The following is a 19664-nucleotide window of genomic DNA, read 5'->3' as shown; positions in this document are numbered from 1 at the left end:
AAACTTTCAAACAAATACACAGGCCGTTCCTTCGCTCTCGCGTGCCCGTATATGCGTGGCCATACGTGCAAACCAAAAAATAAAAATAAAAACTTTCAAACAAATACACAGGCCGTTCCTTCGCTCTCGTAAATGACGACTGGATTGGGGCATTGTGTTTATCTATAAATGCGCATAAGAAATCGAGAAATTATTAGAATACATGAAGTCATCACTATCCGGAAGTGGTGCGTGCCCATACGGAATGTTCACATGCATTCCACGAATTATCGCTTGCATTGATGCAACAACTGCTGTGATACTGACACTCACAGAGTTAATTAAAATCCAAATTAAAATCAAGTTTACCTCCCTGTCTTTGCTTGCCATGACATTCGCTGCCATTGACCATTGCCACTCCTATGCCACGGTAACTAAATGGCGCCCTTTCCCCACCGGCCACGCCTACGCAGCACCGTGTCTTGTCATTGGTTTGGTAAATAAATGCCCATAACTTGGGAACCACTTGTCCGATTAATATCAAACCTTGAAAAAGCACATCCTCACGTCCCCAGCAATATACCTGGCAAGTTTCAATTAGATCGGACCAGTGGTTGTTGAGAAACCGCTCACACACACACACACACACACACACACACACACACACACACACACACACACACACACACACACACACACACACACACACACACACACACACACACACACACACACACACACACACACAGTAACAATGGTGGCATCATTTGTCAATAATAAAAACGAACATGTGATATCCTCGCCCTGGCCCAAGCTCAGCTCGACTTGGTGAAAGTCGATCTAATGCTTACGCAGTCCGGTAGGCAGGTATGCCATGAGGCCGTGAAGACCATTGAAAATTTGGTCCATGGACCAAGGGGCCACGAGTTATATAAAATAAAAAGGTTGCCCAAAATGTAATGCTCGTTGAGCCGCGACCTCTCTTGTCCCGTAGATAGCACAAAATGCAAGAGATAGTCTCTCTTGTTATGAAGAGAAGGGCCCATCACCGAAACGTCCCTCCACCCTCTTTCCCGTGGCGGTTCGCACACCTTTCTTCACATCGGTTTGGTCATACTCATTGTCCTTATTTTTCCAACTCCGCAAACCGACTCGAGGACTCCATGAAGACTGGTTTTCCCAAGAGTACCAACGGGCTTAATACGTGTGGAATCTCTGTCGTCCACACCTTCCGAAGGACAATAGGTATCATTAGTAATACGACAGGACTTTAAACCGTCGACTGGTAAACGGAACGTCTGTCCAAGAAAGTCAGTGTGCAGAGGAACCGTCATCAAAGTCAGAAACAGACAGGCCTGAGAGAGCACGCCGTGGTGAGGGCCCACCGCCTGCAATCTCGTTGTGTTGCGTTATCAAACATCGACCTTCACGTGACAAACACACAAACTCTCCAACGAGCCATCACAGAAAATTCCAACAAAAGATGCGAAATGAGAAGAGAAAAGAGAGTTGGAGAAAAAGGCAAAGAGGAGAAATGATTGCGGCGTTGACCTTGGATTGGAAACGATGTGAGGGAATTCTGCAAGACCGCAGCAGTGGACCTGCAACTGCCGACGTGTGTTCAAAATTTCAAAGCCGAGGGTCTGCTCGAAGCGACCTGACGTTTCAGCTGCGAAGTAGACGAACACCGTGGCCTCACCACCAGCAGGCACCACCCAGCGGCAGGTGCTGAGCCTGCACGACGAGCACGTGGTTTGGTTGTTGGCATTTTTTAAAAAAACGACACAGTTACATTTCAGCATTCATTCACGCCGACTTAAAGAAGTTTAAACAAACGTCATCTCCTGTCTTGAACTCTGGCAGAACGCTCGATCTTCGGAAAATGTCTTCACGCAGTTTGTCCAAGAACGTCAGTGTGCAGAGGAACCGCCATCAAAGGAAGAAACAGACAGGCCTGACGGAGCATACCTGAGGCCTACCTGCAATCATCATGCACATCATCTTGTGGAAGTGATGAGGTCCTTGGGTTCGAGTCCTGTGTAAGGTCAGAATTTTTTCACACTAGCCCCACGTAGAAATTTATTCCTGTTTATTAAAAAAAAAAAAAAAAAAATTTGGGCCATGTAGGTGTCCACATATTTTTGACCATGTCGTGTGTATCACAATACACCTTCACATCTTGACTGTGCAAGGGAAACGCCAGAGTCATGCTTTGATTTACTTTGACTTTGATTTTATTTACTTGGTGATTGAAAACGGTTCATCTCGCTTAGTTTCTTTATTAACTTGTCTATTACCGAGAGGTGGGGTGGGAAGGAGAAGGAGGAGTGGGAAGTAGCAGAGGGGCTAAATATACTCAAAGTTGGCTGAAATAGGACGATGATGTGCACGAAAAGAGTTCTTGTGGCCGGGGCGTGGGGGGGGGGGGTCCGGGTCTGAGCAGGGAAGGTAAAGCTTGTGGTGGAAGCTGAATAGACCTTGAACCAGTCGTCGGCAGATTCGTGGAGGGAAATCTGGAGAGCAGGAAGGGGCCGGACGGGTGAACGTTGGTTGGACGGGATTTGTGGATGACCAGGGATGGGTCATGTCGGGGACTTGAAATCATGATGCGGTGTTTGCTTCAAAATCATGAGGGCAGTTCATTATCCTGCGTGGTATGATGAACTGAAACATCTTTACGAAAGCAGGAGAAACATTGAGAGAAAAAAAAAAGAAGCAAACATGACCTGGATGGATGGATGCTCGGCGGAGTGGGAATCCTTGGAGAAGGTGTCCTCGAAGTGGGATCTTCCATCACCTTGCCCGACTGTTCCGCTCCTGCATCAAAAGGATGGGTTGCCGTACTTCATTGCCGGGAGGTAACCTCAAGTGATGAAATATCTTATTTTGAAGTCTATAAGGTAGTGATCTTACTTTCTACTTCTTGGTTGCTACTTCGCCTTTTGCTTTTGCCCTTGACTTTGGATGCAGGTTTGTCCTGTCGATTTCATACAGTCAACAACAAAAAACACACAAGAATAAAATATCACAGATATCGTAAAGAGTTCATGCAATGGAATGCAATGTAAATCTTATCCTGCAGAAGATCGTTTTAATTGGCAAACTATAACTTTCTGTTGTTTGTCAGCCAGAAAGCAGAGGCATTACAAAACTGAATCTATTATTCAACCTCAAGTCCTCAACCTCCACCTCCCAACCCCAAGCACTCAACCTCTGCCTCCCAACCCCAAGTCCTTAACCTCCCCCTCCCAACAAGTCCTCAACCTCCACCTCCCAACCCCAAGCACTCAACGTCTGCCTCCCAACCCCAAGTCCTTAACGTCCCCCTCCCAACAAGTTCTCAACCCCCACCTCCCAAACCCAAGCTCAACTTCCGCCTCCCAACCCCAAGTCCTCAAACTTCGCTTCCCAACCTCAAGTCCTCAACCTCCCCCTCCCAACTCTAAGACTTCAATCCCCTCCCCATTTCAAGCCTTCAAACCCCCTCCCCTCCACCACCACTCCTTAACCTCTCCCCCACCCAAAGCATCAACTTCCCCTCCCAACTCTACAAAACTGAATCACCACATATGATTTATGACGTGTCATAATTATCATTAAAACATTCTCCATGAGTCGTCGCACCTCCGTGGAAAATTTCGTGTCAATCGGACAAGCGGTTGCAGAGGAAAGGGAATAACAAGACGCACGTTCTACGTACGTACGTGACAGATTGCTTAACCCTGCATTTCACTTCGCGAGTGCGGGCTAATTAAAAAATTCTTGTCTCCGGATCCTCACCAAAATCGAATCAATTCGTCCTTGTAACACAGCAAACCTGTCCACCAAGTTTCATCTGAATCCGTCCACAATACGGATGAAACTTTTTGAGATATCGTGCTGTTTATCGTTTTTGGCCCGATCTCCCAATGGTGAAGAATCAGTTTAAAAATTCTCGTCGCCGGATCCGGTTCTGGAAATTCACCAAAATCTCATCATTTCGTCCTTGTCACTCACCCAACCTGTCCACAAGGTTTCGTTCAAATACGTCTCTAACTTTTTGAGTTATCCTGCTTGCAGAAAAACAAACAAACAAACAAACAAGAAAGATGTCGCGCACAGCACGATACAAAATCCAAATAAACATGGTGCTTCGAGGTTTTGATTGCTCAACCAATTAGGTGGCCCAATATGCACATTTTGTTCAACCTCGCAGAATACCCAGCTTCCGTGTGGGTGGAGGTTGTGCTTTACTTTCTGAAAAATGTATGTTGTGTATATCACAAGAAAACTCAAAAGATGTTTGTGTGGTATGTGTCGAAAGGGGTCTCACGGGTCTACAGGTCAAAAGGGTCTTAGTGGTCCAAAGGGTCTGGAGGTTCTATGATGGTCTATGACAGAATCCTTTCATCTCCTTTCCCTGTCAAGGCTGGAGTGCTCCAAGGCAGTGTTCTGGGCCCAGTCCTATTCCTGATGTTCATCGATGATCTCTCTGACTCTGGAAAATCCTCTTTATCTCTTTACTGATGACGCCACCCTCTGTCTTGCCATCCCTCATCCACCAGACAGGTAAGCTGCAGAGTCTTCCCTCTCTTCAGATATTGAGAAAAAATAAAAAAATGGTCAAACACTTTTGCATGTGGTTTATGTGTGTCTTTCTTGTGTTTTATGTCTTTGTCTTACATGTTGTTTACGTCTTTGTCTTGCGTGTTGTTTTTACCATTTGATCATCACCATTTACTATTTGACCAAAAAGAACAACAACCCTGAAAACGCTCTCCACCAGTTTACCTATTTATCAACAACATCGTAATTAGGTCTACAAATGATGTTGTTCATGGAACACCTGTTCTTCCTTGGCCTCCTTCAAGGTGTCCATCGAGTAAAATTGCTCTTCCTCAACCTCATCGTTTTTCGTGAAGAAGAAGAGGCAGTCGGTGGCCATGGAAGGGCAGTACTCCGCCGGAAAGGTAACGACGGAGAAACAGGCCGGGGGTGGGATTGGAGGGCCTTTGGAGCCAACACCAAGTTCGTCCATCACCTGAGAAAATATTAATCCAAGTAAATGGTAAAACAAGTGGAAAACACAAATAACAAAAAAAACCACAACAAATGATTGTTAAACCAGTGGAAAACACAAATAACAAAAAAAATCACAACAAATGAATGTTAAACCAGTGGAAAACACAGATAACAAAAAACCCACAACAAATGATTGTTAAACCAGTGGAAAACACAAATAACAAAAAAAACACAACAAATGATTGTTAAACCAGTGGAAAACACAAATAACAAAAAAATCACAAAAAATGATTGTTAAACCAGTGGAAAACACAGATAACAAAAAAAACACAACAAATGATTGTTAAACCAGTGGAAAACACAGATAACAAAAAAAATCACAACAAATGATTGTTAAACCAGTGGAAAACACAGATAACAAAAAACCCACAACAAATGATTGTTAAACCAGTGGAAAACACAAATAACAAAAAAATCACAACAAATGATTGTTAAACCAGTGGAAAACACAAATAACAAAAAAATCACAAAAAATGATTGTTAAACCAGTGGAAAACACAGAAAACAAAAAAATCACAACAAATGATTGTTAAACCAGTGGAAAACACAGATCACAAAAAACCCACAACAAATGATTGTTAAACCAGTAGAAAACACAAATAACAAAAAAAACACAACAAATGATTGTTAAACCAGTGGAAAACACAGATAACAAAAAAACCACAACAAATGATTGTTAAACCAGTGGAAAACACAAATAACAAAAAAACCACAACAAATGATTGTTAAACCAGTGGAAAACACAAATAACAAAAAAACCACAACAAATGATTGTTAAACCAGTGGAAAACACAAATAACAAAAAAACCACAACAAATGATTGTTAAACCAGTGGAAAACACAAATAACAAAAAAACACAACAAATGATTGTTAAACCAGTGGAAAACACAGATAACAAAAAAACCACAACAAATGATTGTTAAACCACTGGAAAACACAAATAACAAAAAAACCACAACAAATGATTGTTAAACCAGTGGAAAACACAAATAACAAAAAAAACACAACAAATGATTGTTAAACCAGTGGAAAACACAAATAACAAAAAAACCACAACAAATGATTGTTAAACCAGTGGAAAACACAAATAACAAAAAAACCACAACAAATGATTGTTAAACCAGTGGAAAACACAAATAACAAAAAACCCACAACAAATGATTGTTAAACCAGTGGAAAACACAAATAACAAAAAAAACACAACAAATGATTGTTAAACCAGTGGAAAACACAAATAACAAAAAAAAACACAACAAATGATTGTTAAACCAGTGGAAAACACAAATAACAAAAAACCACAACAAATGATTGTTAAACCAGTGGAAACGAGGCTGCATTGGGACCCCCAGTCGAGCAAGTGTTTTCGGACAATGATATCAAGTGTCAATGTGTCCGTCCCTTGCACACCGTTGGTCAAAAATATCTCCTCGAAGGTATGACGTCATAAAGCATCTCACGTCTCAATGCAGCCCATTTTTCCCCATAATGAAGTCAAAGCGATTCAACACTTGAATACGATGCAAAATCCAGACTCAAGAAAGCGAAAGATATTCAGGGTTACACAATCATCATAATCATTTTTTTTTTTAATTCGAAAAACGACTGAAAATAACAACAAACAGGATGAGAGTTCGTAGATGATTCGGAGGTGAGGATGCAAACAACATGGAAACACGTGACGCGTTCATACAATTCAAGATTCAAATTGTGAGTAGGTTTTACATTCGATGTGACTTATAGCCGGAGGTCGAAGTGTGTGTCTCTGTGTCTCTGTGTCTCTCTCTCTCTCTCTTTCTCTTTCTCTTTCTCTCTCTCTCTCTCTCTCTCTCTCTCTCTCTCTCTCTCTCTCTCTCTCTCTCTCTCTCTCTCTCTTTTTCTCTCTCTCTTTCTCTCTCTCTTTCTCTCTCTCTTTCTCTCTCTCTTTCTCTCTCTCTCTCTCTCTCTTTCTCTCTCTCTTTCTCTCTCTCTTTTCTCTCTCTCTTTCTCTCTCTCTTTCTCTCTCTCTTTCTCTCTCTCTTTCTCTCTCTCTTTCTCTCTCTCTTTCTCTCTCTCTTTCTCTCTCTCTTTCTCTCTCTCTCTTTCTCTCTCTCTTTCTCTCTCTCTTTCTCTCTCTCTTTCTCTCTCTCTTTCTCTCTCTCTTTCTCTCTCTCTTTCTCTCTCTCTTTCTCTCTCTCTCTCTCTCTCTCTTTTTCCTTTCCGGCCACCTCCGATGATCTCATTTCCGGTTTTCTTGATTTCTTTCTCATTACAAAATGTCTACGTGCTGGTGTGAAAATCTGAGGTCCTCGTTTGCAGTTCACGAAAGCTGAGTTTCCCGAACCGGATTTGTCGTGTCTTTTTTTGTCACGACCCAAAATTTGAAATCACATCCACCACGTGACCCAAATGGTACCGGTACCTACTTGGTACCGGTACGTGCACCTTCGAAAAACATTGTCGGATAAAATGCCTTCGACGTGAAACCCCCCCTCCCCCCTCAAAAAGGAGGATTTTGAAGGGGGTTTTCAAGTTCGGGTCGTGACCCTGGGTTTGGGAACCCCTTGCCTCGGTGTTTCTGTTGTATCCCGCGCAATGTTTCAAGTTAATTCATTCGTTGTTTGTGCGATTCGTCTCGTATTGTTCAAGGCCTGACACGGCCTTTCCTCGGATAGAAAGTGTGTCTCGCTTCCTCACTTCTATCCCAGGTATATTCGCAGGTGTCTTGCTTCTTTCTCCTCAACACCATCCTACTTCCTGTCCTCGCTTCAAGGAATGAAAATAAACCAACAACAAACTTTATATTTCACTCCATCACGATTCTCATTTCTACTTCAATTTATTCCGGTTCTGGTTCTAAATTACCCCCTCACCCCCACCCCACCCCCCTTCTCCAAACTGAATCCACATTTCATATAAACGCCTCTTCTTCCTTTAAAAGCATTAAAGATCATATATTCTCCCATCGTCTCCGAGAAGGTTCCAGATCCCCGGGCCCGGTCCCCGACGGGTCAAAACGGACTTCAAGTCACATTTCGGTGAGCCTCTACAAAGGTCCACAGTCTCCACGGGACTACCCCGAGTGTAAATCATCGTCGCCAATCCCATATGACCCCAAACAAGGAAATGAGGCCTTTGGCCCATCATCGCCGTGTTGCACCCCCGGGTTAATTTTTGCTGCAGCTCAAAATATCAATCTTCTTGATATTTTGCTCAAGTTTAAACAACACGATCTTCATCGGTGACCAAACTTGTCACATAATTAAACCAGCCTCGGTGGAGTAATGGTTGGAGTGTCGTTTGGGGGTTCACCCTGATTGGGGGGTTCACTCTGATTGGGGGTTCACTCCACACCTGAGACGCACCAAAGATTTCTTTTTTCATGGTCCGTCCAGCTTCCCTGCTTGACACTCAGCATTTAAAAGGACAGAGAACGGACAAACAACCAGAGGTTGGTAATAATAGCGCAGGCTTTTACGGACGTAATGGTTCCCTTCTGGATGAAAAGTTCGTTTGTAAGGGGATTCGTACCACGAGCAAGTTGCCCGTGCCCGCAGAGGATTCCAATCGGGGTCGGAATGAAGGCGTCAAAAACGCAAATGGAATCTTCTGTCATCGAGCCGGCAAGCTGGCAGCAACAATTCCCATTTATCGCCACGGTCTGATACAATTTGAAAGCTCGAATGGTGGTGAGGTGCTCCATTTGAAACGGTTTGTTTGATATATGTAGCCTTTTGATACCGAGGTTTGCGTAATGAAAACAAATTGTATTTGTGTCAAAGCCGGTGACCGATTACAAACGAATAGTAGGATTATTATCAACCCCAAGATTGCAGTGGTGAGTACGTATGACTGCATCCCATCGATAGTAAATACCACACCTCCTCCACTGTAGGTAGTACTTGCAAGTTCAACAGCCACTGTCCACATGTGTCTGAGATGCTTGCGACGTCCACCGTGACAAGGGGCACACCGATCATGGACCTGTCCTCCTTGTTCACATCCTGCGGGGCCTCTTGAGCTTCCATAACCATCCACTGGAACTCTGAGCTGTAAAAAAATAAACGAGCAAAAGTTCAAAACATAAACGAGTTCAAATAATGAGTTTAAACCACACAGGTGGGAGCCGAAGATGATGTACAGGTTGGGGTTAGGTCTCTTAAGCTCAACGACACGCGGATATAAAGAGGGTAATCGCACGCTCCCGCAATCTCCCTGCAGGAAAATCGGTATAACAGTCTCCACAATTCTACCTGCAAGACTGAAGGTCTGCAGGTTTGTCATCTTCCATTTTCTTCCTGAAATCTCTCTTCTTTACTTTTTGCTTCAACTTCATCTTGGAGTTCTGCCAATTACGTTCTTTATCTTGCCTGCTGTGCCTCGCGGCCACCGTCCTCTCCGACTCCCTGTCAAAGCACTTCTGCAATAAGGGTTGCAACACCAAAGGCTGTTTGCGATCCCACAGGTCCCACACCTGCTGCACTTCTCCGTGCTGCTGCTGAAGAATCTGCGAACAAACATCACATTGACTTTTCATTGATTCGGCCAATTTGCTTTGTTGAGGTTGCTACGTGTCGATGTCGGGGGCACCGCAGCGAGTGCACCGGTAACTTGGAGGGCTTCACGACAGAAAATAAATGAAGACATCAACTGTCGACCTTAAGCACAATGATACTAATTCAATTTAACACTCAATGAATTTCGTAAGAAACCCCAAATTAAAATAAGTACAAACGTCACAAACAACAATGCAGCCATAAGTTAACTCACGATTCTTGATGTGGCAACTTAACGTTCAGCGAACAATACCTCACAGGGTATGACATAAGAAGTGAAGCTGAATCTGCACAGAATAATGCACAGCAGGTCAGGGAATGGTTGAGTCACTGAACATTCTCTGGTTCGTATACAGAAGACCCCCGATTCCTCCTGCACTTGTTGAACTGAACTGCTTGAAACATCGGGTGGCAGCTCAGGAGAACGTATCAATGCCTTCTTGCTCTCCTCGTCCTCAGTGTGTCTCCTCCACAACTCAGACCCCGAAGACCCAATAGACCCAGATCACCCAAAATACCGAAAAGACCCCGAGTACCCAAGATACCCCGATGACTCAATAGATCCCCAGGACCCAAAATATCCCAAGGACCCTGAAGACAAATCAAACCCCGAAGACCCAACAGACTCAGATCACCCAAAATACCGAAAAGACCCCAAGCCCCCAATAGACCCAGAGGACAAAAAAGACCCAGAAGATCCAAAATACCCAGAAGACTCCTTCAGCTCCTTTTCATCTTGAAGTGCTGACCTTTAACCCACAACATGACCTCAGAACACAACCTGTGCTTTGGCGAAATTCAGATTTTTACCATGTTCATGGGTCAGTTTGGCATCAGCAAGTGTCGTAAAGAAAACACGGATTTTCTTCAGGTGATCATCCAAAGTCATGCAATGGATGATGACGTCGTCAATGTATGCCTCCACCTCCTCAAGATCAAAGGTAAGCTCATTGGTGAGGAGTTGAAATGACGGCGTGTGTTCGCTTGGCCAAAGTATTTCAGAACCAGCCAGCCTTAATGTCTGAGGTTTGGTTGGAATTTGGACTTGGTAATTCATTCAGGGTGCCGGTGATAACTCGCCGACTCTTCACGGACGTTGTGGGATTTTCAACATCCACCGACTAGTGCTGGCTCACTGGACACCCGGCTACAGGTCGACCCTCGTAGATATAGTTCATGTATCTATAAATATCGTGCATCATGTGAAGAGCACAGGCACGGTTATCAGAAGAACAGAAATACCTTGAAACGGCGGACAACTTCTTCATCGTCTTCAGCGACGGCCTCTGTGTTCGAGTCTTCCCTGTGTCCTCCTTGTCTGGAGTTCGCCGGCACAACTTGCTGGTAATCATCATCTGCCCTGTGTGGATCCTCCTGATTGTCCAAGTCGCGTTGCAAAGAGTCCGAATGATCCGAAAGCATCGGCTTCAATTCGTGACTCGGTGTCTTTGTGTCAGTTTTCGTGGTGATGAGCTGGCGAGACATCTGAAAGAGATGGACAAAGACATCTGTGAGGTTGAGAAGGTGTGTGTATGTGTGTGTGTGGGGGGTGACGAGATAGTGAGGGGGTAGTTAGTGCATGCAGTGGCGAGGGCGTAGCGAGGACAAGCAGTGGTGAGGGGCTGGCGAGGGCTGTTGGCGGTGAGGGGGTAGTAAGAGCATGCACTAGTGAGGGGGTAGTGATGGCAGGAAGTGGTGAGGGGGTCGCAAGTGCAGGCAGTGGTGAGGGCAGGGAGTTATGATGGGGTAGCGAGGGTTGAGATGTTTAAGATATTGAAGGTTACAGACACGAACACGAACACGAACACAACTAGACACATAGACACACCAAGTGATCATCCAAAGCACTGAAAACAAAGTTATCAACTGAAAATTGGCAACGATGTTTCTCTGTGGGAGACGAGGTGCGGCTGACGTTTCGAGGTCCTTTGCCGGTAGAATAACCTTCTTTTGAAGGAAGTCCGTGGTGCTTGACCGGCCACGTGGAAATCCGTGTGACGTCCGGTTCCTCTCCGTACTCTCTTCCTCCTCTTCGTGACCTTTTCCCAGTTCTTTATTTCCTTCACCTGTGTTACCGAGAATAAGGAAAAGGACAAAAGCAAGAGTATCCGTCCCAGTGACGGAAAAGTTTTCGTTAATTTATCAACTTAAATATTTCATGGACTTTTAAAAAGGTTAATTGTGTGTTGTGCACGAGTCAAGTCACTGAACAGTCAAAGCGAGAACACTGAACAGATCAGGAGGTAAAGGGACGAGAAGAACAGTTGGGAGAGAGAGGGGAATAGAGGGAGACTGGGGCAAACAATGGGGTTGGGAGGAATGGGGTGGACAAGGTGGGGACAGAAGTAAACTTCTCCTCCCACCTCCTCCCTATCCCCCTCCTCTCTTCCCTCTCCCCTTTCTCCCTCCCGTCTCTCTCCCCCAAATTCCGGGGGATGTTGACGCACCGTTAGGGGTTAGGAGACGGTTTATCAGGTGCATCCTCACCGATCCGCACGACCCGGAGCATTTCCAGATCGCGCCGCAGTCTTACAGAGTAGATGTGCCGTCGGTCGCCAAGGGCCACGAGAAGAACGAGAGCCGCTCGTCCCGTGCTCGAGGCAAAGCGAGACTCCAGTCCATCGAACACGACGCCGCGGAAACAATCGCGCATCTGCGGGTCGGACAGGTGCACGTACAGGTGAGTTAGGCACAACCACAGGTTCACCCATCAGAGAGGCACCGACAAATATGGCTCCGTGAGAAACTGTAATGAGAGTGCATTGTGGGGAAAAGGCAAAAAAAAAAAAACACTTTTGTGTGTGCTCCTTCGCACCTGTACCGAGCGGCTCGACAGAAAGGCATTGTCACGCACAGGTGATTGCCCTTGTTGTTTTTATCACCCACAGCGTTTCATCATCATCGTGTTTATCCTCTGCGTGATATTCCCGAAACGAATTCGTTTTGGGATTTCTGATCTCGTCCAGCGATTCTCAATCGTGTTTTATCAGTGACAATCAGTTGTGGAAGTGTCAGGTCTCGGCATGAAGTGTAACAAGTCTGCGTGCCAACTTGTTTACAATGTCCATGGTCTTTGGAACGCGTGTCCTCCATCACCATGGTGCACCTTTTCGAGCCATCTCGTCCGGCTTTGGTTTCCGACCCAACTACAAACCGTCCCGTTGGTGTTTTGGATGCACGGTGGATGAGTCGTCGTGTGCACCGTCCCTCAGGTGGGCGTTAAGCCGGCTGTCAAGTCTGCTGGCATCAGTACTGCCCGTCATCACGTTCTCAGCTACGCAAGACGACCGAGCTGAGAACATCCGGCTTCGAACAGGTATATCTGTCGAACGATTCGAGAAATTGGCCTGGAGGTTGTTTTAGATGCGGTGTCGGTGTTGTGCCAGGTTCGATCGTCGTACCGAACAAAGATCACACGTCCTCCACTTACACGTGATAACTATGACGTCACCCGTCACTGCTGCATCACACAGCGGAGAACGAAGTACCAACATGGATTGCCAGAAATATTGACATGAAATCTGTTGAGACATTGAAACTGCTTTTCTCCGTTAAACGTCAACTCGCACCACTGACAGGTAACTATCAGGTGACAACGACAAAAACATTTAACAACGCAGAGCCTCACACATGTACTGTGTATACATTGCAGCAGGTCTGAAAATTTAACCATCCATAGAGAGGTAGATCTGCGCACGGACGGACTCACGCGCTCTCGCGGAATACACAGACCAATTGGAATAACCTCACCCGTGCCATTGGAAACGGGGTTGGCTGATTGAAAGGATTGTGAACTATTCTAGAAAAACAATCATGGCTGACCGATGGTGAATCCATTAACTCTTTCCCCCGACAACTGCACAAAAAAACATACGTACAGAGGAACAAGGCAATTAGGGCACAACACCTGGTGTCACATCAATAGATGATTCAGTTACTCCGCGTGGAAGCTTTTGAGTGAACGTAACAGCACCAAGGCCTACTTTCTTGGAGAGCATTGCACGGGATGATCATGACTGGGGACCGAGGATACATTGAATTCAGGATGAGTGAAGGAAATAACAGAAACCTGCAGCCTCTCAGAGACGATTTCCACCAAAACCTCATTCGGCAGAATACAGGTAAGCAGTTGATCTTCACCGCAGCCAACAATGGTGCTCGGGCTGTGCAACATCTGTGCATCCTGCGCTTGGTAAAAGACAAACAAGACAACAGGTAAGATCAGGTGGGATTTCTTGGACATTATTTTACTTTCCATCGAGTTCAGAGAGAGAGAGAGAGAGAGAGAGAGAGGGAGAGAGGGGGAGAGAGAGAGAGAGAGAGAGAGAGAGAGAGAGAGAGAGAGAGAGAGAGAGAGAGAGAGAGAGAGAGAGAGAGAGAGAGAGAGAGAGAGAGAGAGAGAGAGAGAGAGAGAGAGAGAGAGAGAGAGAGAGAGAGAGAGAGAGAGAGAGAGAGAGAGAGAGAGAGAGAGAGAGAGAGAGAGAGAGAGAGAGAGAGAGAGAGAGAGAGAGAGAGAGAGAGAGAGAGAGAGAGAGAGAGAGAGAGAGAGAGAGAGAGAGAGAGAGAGAGAGAGAGAGAGAGAGAGAGAGAGAGAGAGAGAGAGAGAGAGAGAGAGAGAGAGAGAGAGAGAGAGAGAGAGAGAGAGAGAGAGAGAGAGAGAGAGAGAGAGAGAGAGAGAGAGGGAGAGAGAGAGAGAGAGAGAGAGAGAGAGAGAGAGAGAGAGAGAGAGAGAGAGAGAGAGAGAGAGAGAGAGAGAGAGAGAGAGAGAGAGAGAGAGAGAGAGAGAGAGAGAGAGAGAGAGAGAGAGAGAGAGAGAGAGAGAGAGAGACAGAGACAGAGAGAGAGAGAGAGAGAGAGAGAGAGAGAGAGAGAGAGAGAGAGAGAGAGAGAGAGAGAGAGAGAAACCACAAAAGAAGAAAGAAATATACCATCACAGATAGGGAATCCCCCGCCATTGAATGAAAAAGGTCATACATATTCCAGATAATGAGGGAGGTGAATTGGAAACAAGACACCATTTGGTCATCATATCGAAAAAGTTCCCCAGGGGTGAGGAACGTAGGAACCAAAAATAATTGAAATCAGATAATCGTTTTTCCATTTATTACAAAAAACATTTTTTCCAAGATGGCCGCCCCAGTCGGCCATCTTGGATCCGGCCACGCCCAAAATCAATCGGGTTCTTCCTTTTCCGGTGGTACATGTGAGACCCAAATTTCAAATCTATATGGCGAACAGTTTATGAGTTATCGCACTCACAGCTATAAATGTTGACGCCCGGACGGACGGACGGACGGACAGCCGGACGACCTGAGTGACAACAATATCCCCCTTCTGCTACACGGCGGGGGATAAAAATATCATGTCGAACGGTTGTTGTGTCTTGGTGGCTGTCATTTCAACTCATCGTGAATTACAATATTCGGGAAATAATCGTATCATTTACATCGACGGTTACGTGTTCTATCCTGAAGATTTTTCTCATCGTCATTTTACCTTTAACCAAATACATCCAGAAGATCCGCGTACACTCTCTCTGTACACACACAGTTATCACTAAGAGCGTTTATTCAAAAATACCAATTGTATGATCTCGCAAGGATGGAACAACGATCAACGTACAAAGTACGAGAAGCCGTCCTTCGGGTGGCGAGGAATGGTACCTGTGAGTGTGAGGCAGCACTCTCCATCAGTGACCTTCTTGACTCAGCACTACCAGCTCTGCTTCGAGCTGTGAAGTGAAACACAGCACAACGCTCTTTGTAACCGTCCACGGAGTGATAAAATCACAGAACACAAACCACAAGGCGGAGATCACGAAGAAAATCCACTCGGCTCCAACTTCTACCAAATGGTGACTCTTAAAAACCATCAACACGTCGTCCTGATAATACAGGGGGTTCCAAACAAGACCCTGTCGTTTTCGTCAAACTAAATTTGAGGAAAACGACAGTTTTAAAAAATAAAAATGGGGGGGGGGGTCTCATTCTCACCCCCCATCCCCTCGAAAGGTCTACGTCAATATAGACATGTTATTTGTTGTCATCGTACCTTTCAATTGTGCGACTACAACATTGCCCTCACGAAAGGCACCTTCACTGATTGCCTCGTGCGTTGAGAGGGAAATCAGCCCCTCTTTAATGGTCCAAACTGGAGAGGCCTTTCTGGTATTGTGCGAATTGGAACCCCGATAAAATACTGCTGCCCTTTCGACGCGCAAATATCAAATGAGGTGATTGTTTTTGAGGATACACACAACTGACATTTCTTGAGATTTTAGCATGTCGTTTTGGTGTGAAAAAAAACAGAAAGGTAAAATTTTGATATGACATGTAATGTATGGCAAACACTTCCGGAAGAACCTTTGTCAGTCTTCTTGAAATGCATGGGCCCACTACATTTTATTGATTAATCGAATTGTAATCGGTGTTTATCCCTGATTTTGTTTGTTTCGGAGTGTTGAGAACAGTTGAACTATGCAGCGAACGATTTCGTCTCTTGAAGCTTTGGAAGAACTTCCACCGAAAGATGGGACGATGCGTAGAACTCAGATTTGGGTGATTGGGCATTCAACACGTGATCATGACACGACCCCCTCCCTGAGGAGATAAGATGAGCAATGTGGAGGAAAAAAAACCCACTGAAGAGAAGGTTGGACAAGTTAAACCCCGGCAAGGCGAAGACCGAACGTCGCCGTCGCATGGCGCCTGCCTGTCAGAGCAACCCCGACCACACCAGCAAAACCCTTGCTCCGCAGATACATATTGTGAACTTGCTGTGGTCGTACAATGCACAACGAAGACCCTGAAGGTCCACACGGAGAGTCATCTACAACGCGTGCTGCTACGAGGCCCCAAATTCTGCTGGGGCTGCGATCTCTGGGTCACATCTCGAGTCCTCTTCGTTTCCTTCAACCCAGTGTCATCTGCAACCCAGTGTCTGGCCTAAGCTCGTACCTGCCAAGATCTACCTTCTGTGCAGCTCAAGGAGCGCCTACACAGTGTTTCCCGTTGGGTGCTGCTCCATCTACACCCTGACCAGCACATCTCCTGGCCTCGGGTGGCATGCCTATACAACTCGTGACAACTACTGACGAACAGGCCGTAAACTCGGTGGAAACACACTCATTAACCCGACTGGGGCGCTATCAAGATGGCCGTTGTCCAGCATTCTTCTCCAATGAGCGCTCGCTGCCATTATTGTGGGTGAACTTGTGGTAAGGGATATCTTTTCTCCTTTAGGAATGGTGTACGGTGATCATGTGTAATACAATTATTCAAGTTTGTGCTGATAGTCCAGCAGCCATTTCTCATATGAGGCCAAATAAGGAAATTCGTTCAACACCCCCTACAGAAAAGGTTTGACTTGACAGGGTGGTAGAATAGACCCTATAGAACACCTCCAGGTAGTATGTGGTTTCAAATTGTGGTATCATTAAAATTCTACAGGCCATTATACATACCAAGGGTACTTACCAAGAGGGTCACTGTGGGCTCGCAAAATTTAGGGGGAGGGGCAACGTAATCGTGAATATCTTTGTCTGGACTCAACCAATTTTCAATATTGAGTTATCATTGGCTTCCTATTATAATTCTCCATCAGATTATGTACAGTTATTTGAAAATGGCCTTTGCCATGGCATCAGCAAAGCAAAAATATCACACTAATTCAAACTTTCTGACATTTTTAATTGTGTTCTCATGTGAAGGTGAACGGTGTTTCTCAATTACTACCGGTACGTATACATTTTGGAAATCAAACGCTTAAGAAAGTATTGTTCTGCAGAAATTCATATACATACAGAGGCACGCATAAAGAAAACCGCAACTGTTATTTTTAGCGTTCGTCTTTTACTAGTGAATAGCAACACGGAAGCACATACATCAGAGCCGAGCATAATAGTTGTCTTTGGCAACACGGAAGCTACTCATTCATCATAGTGGATGATAATAGTTATAATGGTCGACACTGGGAGCTGTGCATGACAACACAGAAGCACGTTAGTGAGAGCGAATCATAATAGTTGTGCGTGGTTCCACAGAAGCACATTCGTCGGAGCGGTTTGTAATATTTGTGTCTGGCAACAACGAATCACATTCGCCATGGAAGCGTGAAGATGTCATCTGTTGTAACTTTGAGTCAGCGTCTTCTTCACCACTGGATTCAAAGATCGTTCTTGGGTTTTCACAAGTTTCTTCGGCCATACGTGCACATGCTTCTGTGCGTGGCATGTGGTTGGTTCTGCATGTGCAGTCGGCTCGGCGACATAGAGACTTCTTGCAGTGACAGACGGTCAGCTCCGGAAGACCCCGTGGTGCTGGATCTTTGGTCGTGAGCACAGGCTGCAGGGCCCCATCCTGAATTTTCCAGCCATGTCCAGCTGCTGGTGGAAGGCTCTGTGTCGGCTCCAATGTCGGCTTCCATACATAGACCTGGTAATTTCCTCGCTTCATATGTTGCTGTAAGCTGTCGAATGTAGGAGGGAGATTTTCATTTCTTTGTCCCTTTTGACAGAACTGCCAGTATCTCACATTGTTCACTTTCCTCCCAGCCCCCTTGGTTGTTGAGTACATTGCACATATGAAGGCTTTGCATGCTTCTGTAGTGCTGTTGCTGAGCTCGGGTTCTTCTCCAAGCTGTCCCAGACCGGTCTGATGCTCTTTACTGTCAGGTAAGACATTGAAACCCTTTTTCTTGCCGAGTCCTGAGAGTGCACTGTTTGAATCGCACCCAGTGAGTGCGTGGAAGCCGAGTAAAGCATTACACAGCTCAGGTCCGAGTTTGTGTGCCAAGCTGTGGATAGGAATATACCGAGCTTTATCCTTGATTCCGGTCCGAAACCACAGCTCCCGACACTGGGGTTTTCTGTAGTGTGTGGTGCAGAGGACAGTCACATCTGTGTCAGGTGATTGAATCACAATCCTGTTGTGATAATGAGAGGCATGTTTTGCATGTAGCAATATTCGTGTGTTTTCCTCTTCATGATCTGACTTAAGGGGAACCAGTTCTTCGCAGTGCCCTCTGATGACTTGCACAGACTTCTGCGGGTTCTTGAAACCACCACCGATGACTACGTGTTGACCATCAAGCAGAGTGTCTACCCCCATGTGGCACCATGTGTCTGCCAAGAAGGCACACAAGTTCACTTTGTTTTCTACATTTCCAATGTATTTGATCCACTGCTTTGGAATAGGAGTGACTGGCCTTTGGATTGTCACCTCTAAGGCTGCAGGTGTTCCTCGTTTCTCTCGCTCCCCAGCTTTGAGTGAGAGGCTGGAGTACCGGTCGAAGACAACATCAACCCGCTGACAACCATTCCGACGTGGAGGGGCAGTAACCAGGCTGTAATACTTGAATGCCATTTCACCGAAGTTTGCAGCACCAGCGGACTTTGTCATCTGTACCAGCGCCATTGGATCGAGACATCTGGCTGGTTGTGACTTGTGGCAGTTTTGGATGGACATCTACCTTCTTCTCTAACTCAGCAATGAGCACGCTCTTGATGGTCTTCCTCAAGCTGCCATCGTAATGGGCCAGGGATAATGGCACTGTTGATAACTCGTAGCTGAGGAGTTCTCTCAGATTGATGTCCCTTGACTTTCCTGTGATCAGAAGGCGGCCACAGAGTTCACGGTCAGCACTAAGAGTGATAACTTTCTCATCAGTTACCTTCACTGTTTTCTTCTTGCTAAGTGTGGCAAATGTTTTGATCTTCAGGTTTGGCAGGGAATCCCAAAATGTCACTTCATTGGTATTCAGTCTCTGTTCAACAAATGTTGTCATTTGAGCTGTGCCGATCTGGTCGGAGTTAACCATGCGTGTAGCAGCATCCGGGGGCATCCTGATACCTGTGGCAATGTTAATCAGTGACGAAGTTCCATCATCAACGTTGTCTAGGGAGAAGGGATCGGTCATAAGCTCTGACGTGATGACGGTCAGCAGCTTCTGAACATCACTTTCATCTCTCCACCCTCTTTGGTGCTGCTTCTCTGTTTGTGAATTTTACCTCTTGTGGTTGTACAGTTGAATGAATATCTACATTTTTGTACATATTCTGAAAGAGAATTATAATACGAAGCCAATGATACCTC

The 19664-nt window shown here is 45.5% G+C and overlaps 1 protein-coding gene across 45 annotated transcripts in view; it reads right to left on the bottom strand.

The window, feature by feature from the left end:
- HYDIN (HYDIN axonemal central pair apparatus protein) overlaps positions 1–19664 on the bottom strand; it is a 233387-nt gene that overhangs the window by 126040 nt on the left and 87683 nt on the right. For 44 of the 45 annotated variants that reach the window (XR_015054814.1, XR_015054815.1, XR_015054813.1 and 41 more), the window contains 11 exons: positions 15237–15304; positions 13643–13756; positions 12061–12226; positions 11518–11639; positions 10816–11058; positions 9271–9524; positions 8899–9067; positions 4805–4999; positions 2893–2956; positions 2706–2796; positions 1531–1713 (listed from right to left, as the gene is read on the bottom strand). Coding sequence is in view for 41 of the 45 variants with exons in the window: in XM_085868716.1 (XP_085724842.1) it covers positions 1531–1713; positions 2706–2796; positions 2893–2956; positions 4805–4999; positions 8899–9067; positions 9271–9524; positions 10816–11058; positions 11518–11639; positions 12061–12226; positions 13643–13756; positions 15237–15304 (1669 nt within the window). In the remaining 4 variants the exon portion in view is untranslated. The remainder of the gene's footprint in view (positions 1–1530; positions 1714–2705; positions 2797–2892; positions 2957–4804; positions 5000–8898; positions 9068–9270; positions 9525–10815; positions 11059–11517; positions 11640–12060; positions 12227–13642; positions 13757–15236; positions 15305–19664) is intronic. The other variant, XM_085868704.1, reaches the window with a different exon arrangement.

Source organism: Eptatretus burgeri, unplaced genomic scaffold (assembly GCF_056783735.1).
Source record: "Eptatretus burgeri isolate ZD-2024b unplaced genomic scaffold, Ebu_testis_v1 Ebu_testis_scaffold_3171, whole genome shotgun sequence".
NCBI classification, from domain to species: Eukaryota; Metazoa; Chordata; class Myxini; order Myxiniformes; family Myxinidae; genus Eptatretus; species Eptatretus burgeri.
Note: the sequence above shows the minus strand (reverse complement) of the source record. Positions and strands in the feature narration are given on the sequence as shown.